Source organism: Coregonus lavaretus, assembly GCF_964263955.1.
Source record: "Coregonus lavaretus genome assembly, chromosome: 20".
NCBI lineage: Eukaryota > Metazoa > Chordata > Actinopteri > Salmoniformes > Salmonidae > Coregonus > Coregonus lavaretus.
The window spans coordinates 28,145,308-28,157,807 of record NC_140007.1 but is presented as its reverse complement, the minus strand read 5'-3'; the positions used below and the strand labels follow the sequence as shown (position 1 = coordinate 28,157,807).

At 45.8% G+C, this 12,500-nt stretch overlaps 1 protein-coding gene across 1 annotated transcript in view; it reads right to left on the bottom strand.

Annotated features, from left to right (window-relative positions):
* The window catches only part of LOC311148069 (signal peptide, CUB and EGF-like domain-containing protein 3), a gene marked incomplete at its 5' end in the record, with an annotated part of 110,512 nt that overhangs the window by 70,807 nt on the left and 27,205 nt on the right, over nucleotides 1-12,500 (bottom strand). Inside the window, one exon of the mRNA XM_084184964.1 lies at nucleotides 1,216-1,338. Within this exon, the coding sequence (XP_084041090.1) occupies nucleotides 1,216-1,338 (123 nt within the window). The remainder of the gene's footprint in view (nucleotides 1-1,215; nucleotides 1,339-12,500) is intronic.

Sequence of the window (12,500 nt, the reverse complement as noted above, 5' to 3'; positions counted from 1 at the left end):
AACACCATATCTACACCACTACAGTATCGCATCTACTGCTCCGCTTGCACAGCTTTTGGTTGGAGTTGAAACCTACACTGGTTAAATTTATACAGGTTTCTTACCCTTTAGCAGAAAACATCAGGTTTTTCTTTGATTAAAGTGTACTTTAAATTAGGTAATAAAAATGAAGAAGAAAAAACATTACAGTCAATGCTTTCGTTAACAGTAGACCAATAATCACAGTAATTTATACAGAAATGTAAACTCTAATGATTGGCAAAGAGATTAAACTTAAATGAAAAAATAAAACCAAATCACGATCATACATTTTATTTCAGGCCATACTCCTCCTGTCCTTAGTTTAAACCAGGTAAAGTCAATAAGAACTCACTGTGTAGAAACCAGGGCAGGACCAACAGCCTTGTACTGTACTGCACTGCCTTCTACCTACTATGATTACTAATATGATTATTAACCCACTCAATATAAGAGAGGAAGGCAGCTCATGGCAATCAACTACACTGATGTTGTTAATGGGCCTGGAGGTGTCTATACAGATGAGGTGCTATTGAAGAGAGAGAGGCACATACTCTGTCAGGAATCAGCTCTCTACTCTGTCCTCAGCTTAGATTAGCCTTTCAACTGGGCATTTTTTAATTTTCCTTTTTACATTAAATTCAAAAGCAAACCTTATAACCTGAAGGAAAAGAGCAATGAAAAACACAGTCAAATAAATTAAAGAATTATAATAGCAAGGGGGAAAAAATGACATTGTGATTTGGTTCTGCAGTAATACTAATAAAAATGGAGGGAAATAACAGTCCAGAGGCTTTGAACGCTCCCTGCTAAAAAAAAAACGGGTTGTGTCTGACAGGCTATAGACAGAGTCACAGGCAGCCCTGGGCTGTGGAAACATCTCTGACCGTTTGGCAGGCAGAGGCCTCTGGCTGCTGTTTCATCCGCTATCTTAATTCTCTTCTCTAACATGTGTAGGAAATGTACTGCTTCATTTCATCTTTGACACAGAAGAGCAGTCGGCTGCACCTGTCTTTTTCTCTCACACCTGTCCACTCTGCATCTCTATCCTCTCTCTCAGGTGAGTCTGTCATTTAAAGCCAATGAGAAATGTAAAGCATAGTGTGTGTGTGTGTGTGTGTGTGTGTGTGTGTGTGTGTGTGTGTGTGTGTGTGTATGTGCGCATGGGAGCGCATGGGTGCGTCTCTGACACCTTACCTTCACAGTGCTTGCCATCCCCCTTGTAGCCTGACTTGCAGATGCATTTGTATGACTTGAGCGTATTCTGGCAGATGGCATCGGTGCTGCAGTTGTCAATTTGCTCTGCACACTCGTCCACATCTGACAGAGAGGGAGAGATGGAGGGAACAGTGAGGTCTAAGGACATTAACAACTAACAATGTTTCCTATCCCCAGGTGGCTAATGTACAGTATGGGAGGAGGGTCAATCATCAATCTGACAAGGTATTCACCATATAGGATGTTCACTGTGGCTACACAACCTCTGTAAAGTGCCTGGTCAGACAGACAGACAGACCACCATGAGAATACAAGCAGTCACACTTGATAAAGACAAAACAACTCAGCTCAATAAACCCCACTACACTGTGGTATGTTTGACAGCTTAATAGTTCTCGGAAACCATGGTTCAAATAAACAGTTAATTCAGGCGTTTTTGAAGAACCAATTGCTTCATAACAATAAATAAGCAGTTGAGTAATTACTATAATGTGTAAATAAACAGTCTATCATTGATTGACCTGTGATGAACCTCTGTTTGACTGCCTGCTGGCTCGGACAATCTGTACCTCTGATACATGGGTCAGGAAATTGAGTAAGAAGCCAATGTTTTCATTGGGATGATATGATAGATAGCCCTCTGCCATGGTAATGGACCAGAGTTAGAGGGAAGAATGAAGTCTAGAAAGATATAATCAGGGATGTGATCAGGAAATAATATCAACTCAGGAAAAATAGGATATTAGTTTGAGATCAATTTAAATATTTATGAATAGAGGATCCCAATCCTTGATAACATATTCTCATAAAAGATCATGCACATAGATATGGTAAATGATGGGTTTTATTAAAAGAGGTAACTGGGGAGTGGAGTGGGGGCGGAGTGGGCTCTATGGTGCCCTCCTCCCTAATCCAACCTGATCCCGGTTAGAGAGCCCAGGTGTTTGGGATGACCCCCCCCCCCCTTTCGCAGGGTAGGAAAAGCTTAACAAAGTTCACACAGCTTCCAATATCAACCCTTATCACAAGTCCTCTCTCTGCAGGGGCCCCAAGGACTGATCCCAGGGGAACACTGCCTGAAATCTGAGCACCGTTAGCTTAGCATCTACCCTGGGAGCCATAGGCCATCACTTCCATGGGCCTGACCACAGAGGACAATGACATTAGAAAACACATGCTGTTCTTTGGAGGTCAGGTCTCAATAATCCTTGGAGAAGCGTTTTATTTTTTCCTGTACAAGGGAAGTCCATAGGGCCAACTGTAGCTCAATTGGTAGAGCATGGCGCTTGTAACGCCAGGGTAGTGGGTTCGATCCCCGGGACCACCCATACGTAAAAATGTATGCACACATGACTGTAAGTCGCTTTGGATAAAAGCGTCTGCTAAATGGCATATTATTATTTATTATTACATACACTTTTGACCTTTTGAAGACAAATAAGAAAATAATGTTTTCATCTAGATCTGGCATGGTTTGGTTAGACTGTCTGTCCCCATCCCAAGCCATGTTAACTACAGGAGCTTAGTAGGAGACTTTTCTCAGTCTCACACAAGCATTTGCAATACAAGAAGCCCCAAAGGCTTAAAGCTGTTAATTTCTCCACATTGATTTATATGAAGTGGTAACAATGGGAATCCTCAGGGATAGAAACAGGCTGGATCTTTTCTCCTCACTGATTATCCTTAAGGATGAATAGGATAACCACCATTTGTAAAGGTTCTGCGATAGTCAAGCAAGCAACATTCCACATAAAAACAGATTCATCTTTTAGTCAGGTTTAAGGGTTCTAAGGCTCTTTGGTGATTAATATTCATTAACAACAAAAACTAATGAATCTCACATTTCCACTTTACATGAATGCTCCTATCCGGGATCATTAACTGTCTGCAGAAGGTGCACTTGGTTTTACTGCTAAATAATGCTTTGTTTGTTAATACATTGTTTTAAAAATATATATTGTTACATCTCAGACAAGACGCAATACAATACTTTACACAACAAGATAAACTGTGGTATAATTTATGCCTTCAAAAATCAACCATTTATGATTTGAGGCAACACACCTTGGGATTAATTAATATCCTGTTTGAAAAGAGTGTCAGTATATCTGTCAAGATAAATCCTAATTGAGCAGGTGTAGCACCAAGATATCTAACTGTTTTTGAAGTATCATGCTTGATTTGCAACTCTGAGCTGTTGACAGTATACTATCCTGTATTACATAAACCACGAGTGAACTGTACAACATATTTCCTAACAGACATACTACATCAATAAAATAAATTTTACAAAAATCAAATGTATAAACATTATAAGGCCAATGTAGATGCTTCAGAAATCCTTTATAAGCTAATGCAGTGCAGTTTCATTATGATCTCTATGACCTGCAAATGATTGAATTGTTTCCTGGAAAGTGAAAAGTTATTTTCTCACCTTCTCATGTTTCTTTCACTTTATAAACCATAATAATGGTTGTATTACCTCTGTAGCTCAACTGGTAGAGCACGGCGCTTGTAACACCAAGGTAGTGGGTTCGATCCCCGGGACCACCCATACACAAAAATGTATGCACGCATGACTGTATGTCGCTTTGGATAAAAGGCTTCTGCTAAATGGCATATTATTATTATTATCAAAATCACATTCTAGAACACAACCTCACTGAAAAGGGGGACTGTTCTCAACTTTCTATTTCTTCTTGTATCTCCAATCTTGCAGAGATCAACCTCCTCAATCAACAAACCTCCTGTATCAGCAGACCCAACCATCACGAGCAAGCACTTCACTCTGAACTAATTTCTAAGCCAAGCCTACACAAACTAATCTGTTGTCTAGATTGGCTGAAGCTAAGCTCAAGATTTCAACAAGCGCTGCCATACTTTATACAGATATTATATTTCCACAGATCTGGACAACAACATTCACTTACACTGAACCTCCCTCTCCTTAACACTTAAGAACAGAGCAGAGCCAAGCTCAGTGTTTGCTGTGCAAGGCCAAGCCTCTCCAACCTCAACATTTGTTCAATGCTCATAATATTATGCTACAATTAGATAGCATTGTATAGGAATGTGCTTCCAGTTTGATACATCCCTATAACTGATATATTTCTGACTACCATAGAACAAGCACAACTCTGCTAGTGCTGAGTGTTGTTGAAGACGACAGCAATTTGTGTCCCCTCATTAGCCAAATGAGAGTGAGGGAAGTGGGTAATTATGCCAACACTTTGTGAGCTCATGGGCTGTCAGGTTAGGTCAGGGGGGAGAGGTGCGTCCAGGGCGCTGTTAAAGTTATTTAAGATACTCCACAAAGAGGAAGGGTTTCAGACGTTTTCGAAAGATGGGCAGGGACTCGGGTTGGGATGTAGGGTTTGAGCCTGAAGGTAAAGAGGGGTAGTTCTCCTTGCTGCTCCGTAGGCAAGCACCAGGGTCTTGAAGATGATGCGAACCTCGACTGAAAGCCAATGGAGTGTGCGGAGGAGCGGGGTGACATGGGAGAACTTGGGAAGGTTGAACACCAGGCGCCCTGCGGCATTCTGGATATGTTGCAGGGGTTTGATGGCACAAGCGGGGAGTCCAGCCAACAGAGAGTTGCAGTAGTCTAGACGGGAGATGACAAGTGCATGGATTAGGACCTGTGCCGCTTCCTATGTGAGTAAAGGTTGTACTCTACGGATGTTGTAGAGTGTGAACTTGGAGGAGCGAGTCACTGCTTTGATGTTTGCAGAGAACGACAGAGTGTTGTCCAGGGTCACGCCAAGGTTCTTTGCACTCAGGTAGGGGCACACCGTGGAGTTGTCAACCGTGATGGAGAGGTCTTGGAGCAGGTGGGCCTTTCCCTGGAGGAAGAGCAGCTCCGTTTTGTCGAGGTTGAGCTTGAGGTGGTGGGCCGACATCCAAGCTGAGATGTCTGCCAGGCACACAGAGATGCGTGTCGCCACCTAGGTGTCAGAAGGGCGGAAGGAGAAAAGTAGTTGAGTGTCATCCGCATAGCAATGATAGGAGAGGCCAAGTGAGGATATGACAGAGCTGAGTGACTTGGTGTAAAGAGAAAAGAGGAGAGGGCCTAGATCCGAGCTCTGGGGGACACCAGTAGTACGAGCACGTGGTGCAGACACAGATCCTCTCCACGCCACCTGGTAGGAGCAACCGTATATTCCGTATACCAGGATATTTGGAAAAAGCCACATGAAGGTTTTTCAATACCGTCAATATCGTTGAAACTATTTCTTTGAAGTTTTTAATAGATTTGAATATTTTTAGCAACTTTTTAAGTAAATACCTACAGTCAACTTGAGCAATACGTTAGGAGATAAAGAACATTGCGTTCTTCATTTCACCTGTCACATTATTATGAAGCTTACGGTAGTCCCCAGTCACCTGTCACATGGTGTTTGTTTACAAGCACACAATGACGAGAGAATGGAGCCTTGTGAGTCACTCACTGTTGTGCAGCATGCACCAGGTGATCTAATTACAGTATGGAATTCACAACTAAATGTTTGCCATTTAGATATCTTATAAATATTAAGTTAACTGTCTAAAATGTGCTAAATGCTCTGCAGTGGTGCATTTGTTAATTTAGTAGCTAGTTAGCTATCTAGCTAAGTGGTTAGCTTCTTCCAAAATCAAGCATTCACTTGGTAACAGCAGATAATCCACTCCTGGATCAAGAGCCTAGCTGGCTAATATTTGTTTTGTACGTGCAGCAAACTGTGAGGAGCATTTTTGAGTTACTTGTATAGTTTAGGTCAGAAACTGTACAAAAAGTTCGCAATAAACTTGTTAGCATTTAGTTAGCATTCCCTATGGGATTTTGTATGTACTTGTTAGCATTGCTAACCTTCGGATTATAGAGTATCGGTGGGGTTTAAAAACAGCACCCCTTGTGTTTAGTGCCAGTATTACGGAATATTACATTTACATTTACATTTACGTCATTTAGCAGACGCTCTTATCCAGAGCGACTTACACCTTATAGCCAGTAGTACAACCACAACCACTTTCCAATGTTTTTTTTTTTTGGGGGGGGGGGGGGGGGGGGGGGGGGGGGTTGGGGTAAGGGGGGGGTAGAAGGATTACTTTATCCTATCCCAGGTATTCCTTAAAGAGGTGGGGTTTCAAATGTCTCCGGAAGGTGGTGAGTGACTCCGCTGTCCTGGCGTCGTGAGGGAGCTTGTTCCACCATTGGGGTGCCAGAGCAGCGAACAGTTTTGACTGGGCTGAGCGGGAACTATGCTTCCGCAGAGGAAGGGGAGCCAGCAGGCCAGAGGTGGATGAACGCAATGCCCTTGTTTGGGTGTAGGGACTGATCAGAGCCTGAAGGTACGGAGGTGCCGTTCCCCTCACAGCTCCATAGGCAAGCACCATGGTCTTGTAACAGATGCGAGCTTCAACTGGAAGCCAGTGGAGTGTGCGGAGGAGCGGGGTGACGTGAGAGAACTTGGGAAGGTTGAACACCAGGCGGGCTGCGGCATTCTGGATGAGTTGTAGGGGTTTAATGGCACAAGCAGGGAGCCCAGCCAACAGTTATCCAGACGGGAGATGACAAGTGCCTGGATTAGGACCTGTGCCGCTTCCTGTGTAAGGCAGGGTCGTACTCTCCGAATGTTGTAGAGCATGAACCTACAGGATCGGGTCACCGCCTTGATGTTAGCGGAGAACGACAGGGTGTTGTCCAGGGTCACGCCAAGGCTCTTCGCACTCTGGGAGGAGGACACAACGGAGTTGTCAACCGTGATGGCGAGATCATGGAACTAGCAGTCCTTCCCCGGGAGGAAGAGCAGCTCCGTCTTGCCAAGGTTCAGCTTGAGGTGGTGATCCGTCATCCATACTGATATGTCTGCCAGACATGCAGAGATGCGATTCACCACCTGGTTATCAGAAGGGGGAAAGGAGAAGATTAGTTGTGTATCGTCAGCGTAGCAATGATAGGAGAGGCCATGTGAGGATATGACAGAGCCAAGTGACTTGGTGTATAGCGAGAATAGGAGAGGGCCTAGAACTGAGCCCTGGGGGACACCAGTGGTGAGAGCACGTGGTGCGGAGACAGCTTCTCGCCACGCCACTTGGTAGGAGTGACCGGTCAGGTAGGACGCAATCCAAGAGTGAGCCGCGCCGGAGATGCCCAGCTCGGAGAGGGTGGAGAGGAGGATCTGATGGTTCACAGTATCAAAGGCAGCAGACAGGTCTAGAAGGATAAGAGCAGAGGAGAGAGAGTTAGCTTTAGCAGTGCGGAGAGCCTCCGTGACACAGAGAAGAGCAGTCTCAGTTGAATGACCAGTCTTGAAACATGACTGGTTTGGATCAAGAAGGTCATTCTGAGAGAGATAGCAAGAGAGTTGGCTAGAGACGGCACGCTCAATAGTTTTGGAGAGAAAAGAAAGAAGGGATACTGGTCTGTAGTTGTTGACATCAGAGGGATCGAGTGTTGGTTTTTTGAGAATGGGTGCAACTCTCGCTCTCTTGAAGACGGAAGGGACATAGCCAGCGGTCAAGGATGAGTTGATCAGCGAGGTGAGGTAGGGGAGAAGGTCACCGGAGATGGTCTGGAGAAGAGAGGAGGGGATAGGGTCAAGCGGGCAGGTTGTTGGGCGGCCTGCCGTCACAAGTCGCATGATTTTATCTGGAGAGAGAGGGGAGAAAGAAGTCAAAGCATAGGGTAGGGCAGTGTGAGCAGGACCAGCAGTGTCATTTGGCTTAACAAACGAGGATCGGATGTCGTCAACCTTTTTTTCAAAGTGGTTGACGAAGTCATCCACAGAGAGGGAGGGAGGGGGGGGGGGGGGGGGGGGGGGGGGGGGATTCAGCAGGGAGGAGAATGTGGCAAAGAGCTTCCTAGGGTTAGAGGCAGATGCTTGGAATTTAGAGTGGTAGAAAGTGGCCTTAGCAGCAGAAACAGATGAAGAAAATGTAGAGAGGAGGGAGTGAAAAGATGCCAGGTCCGCAGGGAGTCTAGTTTTCTTCCATTTCCGCTCAGCTGCCCGGAGCTCTGTTCTGTGAGCTCGCAATGAGTCATCAAGCCACGGAGCTGGAGGGTAGGACCGAGCCGGCCGGGAGGATAGGGGACATAGAGAGTCAAAGGATGCAGAAAGGGAGGAGAGGAGGGTTGAGGAGGCAGAATCAGGAGATTGGAGGGAGAAGGATTGAGCAGAGGGAAGAGATGATAGGATGGAAGAGGAGAGAGTAGCGGGAGAGAGAGAGCGAAGGTTGCGACGGCGCATTACCATCTGTGTAGGGGCAGAGTGAGTAGTGTTGGAGGAGAGCGAGAGAGAGAAGGATACAAAGTAGTGATCGGAGACATGGAGGGGAGTTGCAGTGAGATTATTAGAAGAACAGCATCTAGTAAAGATGAGGTCAAGCGTATTGCCTGCCTTATGAGTAGGGGGGGACGGTGAGAGGGTGAGGTCAAAAGAGGAGAGGAGTGGAAAGAAGGAGGCAGAGAGAAATGAGTCAAATGTAGACGTAGGGAGGTTGAAATCCCCCAGAACTGTGAGGGGTGAGCCATCCTCAGGAAAGGAGCTTATCAAGGCGTCAAGCTCATTGATGAACTCTCCAAGGGAACCTGGAGGGCGATAGATGACAAGGATATTAAGCTTAAATGGGCTAGTGACTGTGACAGCATGGAATTCAAATGAGGAGATAGACAGATGGGTTAGGGGAAAAATTGAGAATGTCCACTTGGGAGGTATGAGGATTCCTGTGCCACCACCCCGCTGACCAGATGCTCTCGGGGTATGCGAGAACACATGGTCAGACGAGGAGAGAGCAGTAGGAGTAGCAGTGTTTTCAGTGGTAATCCATGTTTCCGTCAGCGCCAAGAAGTCGAGGGATTGGAGGGTAGCATAGGCTGGGATGAACTCTGCCTTGTTGGCAGCAGAACGGCAGTTTCAGAGGCTGCCTGAGACCTGGAACTCCAGGTGAGTGGTGCGTGCAGGGACCACCAGGTTAGAGAGGCAGCAGCCACGCGGTGTGAGGCGTTTGTGTAGCCTGTGAGAGGAGAGGAGAGAACAGGGATAGGCAGAGGCATAGTTTACAGGCTGCAGCAAATGGCTACAATAATGCAGAGGAGATCGGAATGAAATGAACTAAACATCTGGGAAAGGAGAGAGCGGGGCCTCCCTCACCACAACTCCCAAATATAACTCTCCCAACTTCCACCTCAGAAACGATAATTGTTGTAAACTACAGCGGTTCAATGTTTTCTAGGAATAGACTAACTCAGCTAGCTAACTAGGCGCAGCATTATTCCGTGAACAGCTAGTTAGCTAGAATAGCTAGCAAACTAGCTAGCCATTGCTTTCAGACAAAGAAGAACCCCTCCTTTCACGGCACGAACACACAGAGAGAGCCAAACTAACGTTAACTAGTCACCCATGTCCCGAATTCCCTGAACGACTAGGGCTATCAATATGTAAAAAACAAAACACAAATGTAGGTTATGACTTACCCAGGCACTCCCAGGCGTGAAATAACTATACCGTTGCTAATAGCTACTCGCCAGCTAGTCCAGGTGGAGGGTTAGCCAGCTAGCTTCGTGCTACGCCCGGCGTCGCCGAATACAATACTAACCTACAATAATTACATACAACAACCCACGATAACTACCAACAATACCTAACTACAATCTAAATACATATGTAGGTTATGACTTACCCCTAGCAGCTACTGTTAGCTAGCCAAGTGCAAAGCTAGCCACTGAATTGACTCAGCCAGTTCGCGTCTGCTCGCTCGGTCGTTCCAGCTATTGTTTACTAGTAGCTATCCAGGTAGCAACAAGCTAGCTAAATTTCAAGCACAGTAGCCACTTGCTACCTGACGTTAACGGTTCAGACAATGAGGTTAGAAAACAGCTGAATGGTAGGCAATTATTGTAAGTAACTACTGCAGGCAGCCAGCTGGCGTAACCACAGGCACTCCCAGGTATGGCACAAGGTCGGTATGAAGGTATGATAATCTGGATACTGCCCAAACCTAGTAGGGAGGAGGATCTGACGGTTCACGGTATTGAAGGCAGCGGATAGATCTAGAAGGATGAGAACAGAGGAGAGAGAGTCAGCTTTGGCAAAGCAGAGAGCCTCTGTGACACAGAGGAGAGCGGTCTCACTTGAGGAGGGGAGCGACTCTGGCCATCTTGAAGTCAGATGGGACGCAGCCAGTGGTCACGGATGAGTTGATAAGGGAAGTGAGGAATTGGAGAAGGTCTCCAGAGATGGCCTGGAGAAGTGAGGAGGGGATGGGGTCAAGAGGGCAGGTTGTTGGGCGGCCGGACATTACTAGTTGCAGGATTTCATCTGGAGACAGAGGGGAGAAAGAGGTCAAGGCGTAGGGTAGTTCTGTGTGAGTGGGACCAGAGGACTCATTCGGCTGAGTGAATGAGGAGTTGGTTGTTTAAATAAAAAGGCACCCACCCATCTAGGGAATTGGGTGCATTCCCTCCAACACATGCACAACAAAAGCTAATAAACATGTCAGAATCAATAGGTCCTACGGTTCAGTCCCGAGGACATTCCTCTGAACACTTCAGAAACAAAGTTGCCGAATGCATTCAGTAACGCTGCCCTCCTAATTGACTCATGCTACAGATGAAAAGCTTTGCTTTTTCAGGCCGTCTGTGTATGTAGATTTATTTCTTTGGTGCTGATGTATCAAAGTTGTTGGGAACAAGTTAAGGCAGCAGATGTTGAAGTCAGTGATTTGAGACAGGGATGAATAAACAAAGTCAAAACAACAAAACGAAAGAACAAAATAAAAAGAAAGTGGGAAATGGTCAGACGTTTACCCAATTCCCTCAGGGGAATGAATGTGTGTAATTTTTGTATTTTTGCTGTAGTTCTGTTCTCATGTAGAAATGAAGTTTTGAGTTTAGGAGCCCAGAAATACATACTTTATGTAAGTAAGTTGACCTTTCTGCTCAAAGCTTGAACCCACGGTTGGATACCCTAGGAAGACAAGTAGGCCAGAGCATTTTGTCTGAGTAGTAGCCCTGTAATGAGACACATCATTCAAAGTCTAGTCTCTTCCATTCAGAGCTGGGCCGGGGTAGCTGGGTGCTCTTAATACCACATGAAGTGAAAAAGAGAACATGTCATGCACTAAGCCCTATTTAACAACCCAAATCCAGGAGAGCTGCTGTGTCTCCAGGCTTTTCCTATCATCAGCCTGCAAATCAGTCACTGTGACTACGCATGCTCTAGTCTTGACTGAACAACATTTTGCCTAGCCTAGAGATCAGAAGGGGAGATAGCTAATTGACTGAATCAAGTTGATTATTGCCTTGGTTTAACAAAGATCTGCAGACAAATGTGGTTCCATCCTCAGCATCATAGTACTCAGATATACAGCAAGTCAAGGAGTTTTTTCTGATATTGCGAGAAGAACAACCATAGAACTCTCTGAGTCCACTGCTGGGCAGCCATATCCAATGCACTCCCCACATGTGAGCCAGAGAGAGCTTCTAGGCCAGGGCTGTGGAGGTGAGACGTTGTCAGAGGTGCTTTCACCCTCTGATTTATGGGCAGGTCCAGGGATAAGCGGTGTATTTAGCTGGGCCGGTCAGCTAAAAGGAAAGGGGTGCGTGAGTCGGAACAGGGCTGAGGGGAGAGGGGAGAGAGTGTGTGGGAGATTTTCTGGACTCAAGGTGTACAGTTCAAACACAGGGTAATGTTTACTTTGTGTGTTGAGACCCTCACTGTTTGCTCGAGCCCCCCGGACCGCCTCCTGCCCTGTCCTGGTCCATCCCCCTTCCTCCTCCTGCCACAGAAATAGACTGAATAATGCTGGGACACCCTATAGGGTAGACCCTTGGCAGAACAGAACGGCATGCTAGGACTAAGGTAAATAGAACAGTGATCCAGCCAGGCCAGTGTTGTTGTGGCTGACCAATACATAACGCCCAACAAGAATGTCAAGAGTCTGAGACTAAAATTAGTAATACCAAATCCAGACAGGAATGCAGATCATTTTTTAGTCATACAGTAATAATAGAAACAATAAACAGGATGGCCAGTCCATCATCACTCTTAAAAAAAAATTAAGAATACCAATGGCAGTATTGATGGGGCTTGCGACTCAACACACCTTTTGATCTGCACTAGTATCTCAAATCAAATTGAATTGTATTTGTCACATGCTTCGTAAACAACAGGTGCAGACTAACAGTGAAATTGTTGACCCCTGACCCCTGATGAGAGGAGGAGGAGGAGGAGATGGAGCATGGGACAGGTCCATAAAGTCCTGCTAGCCTTGCCTTCCTTCATGGA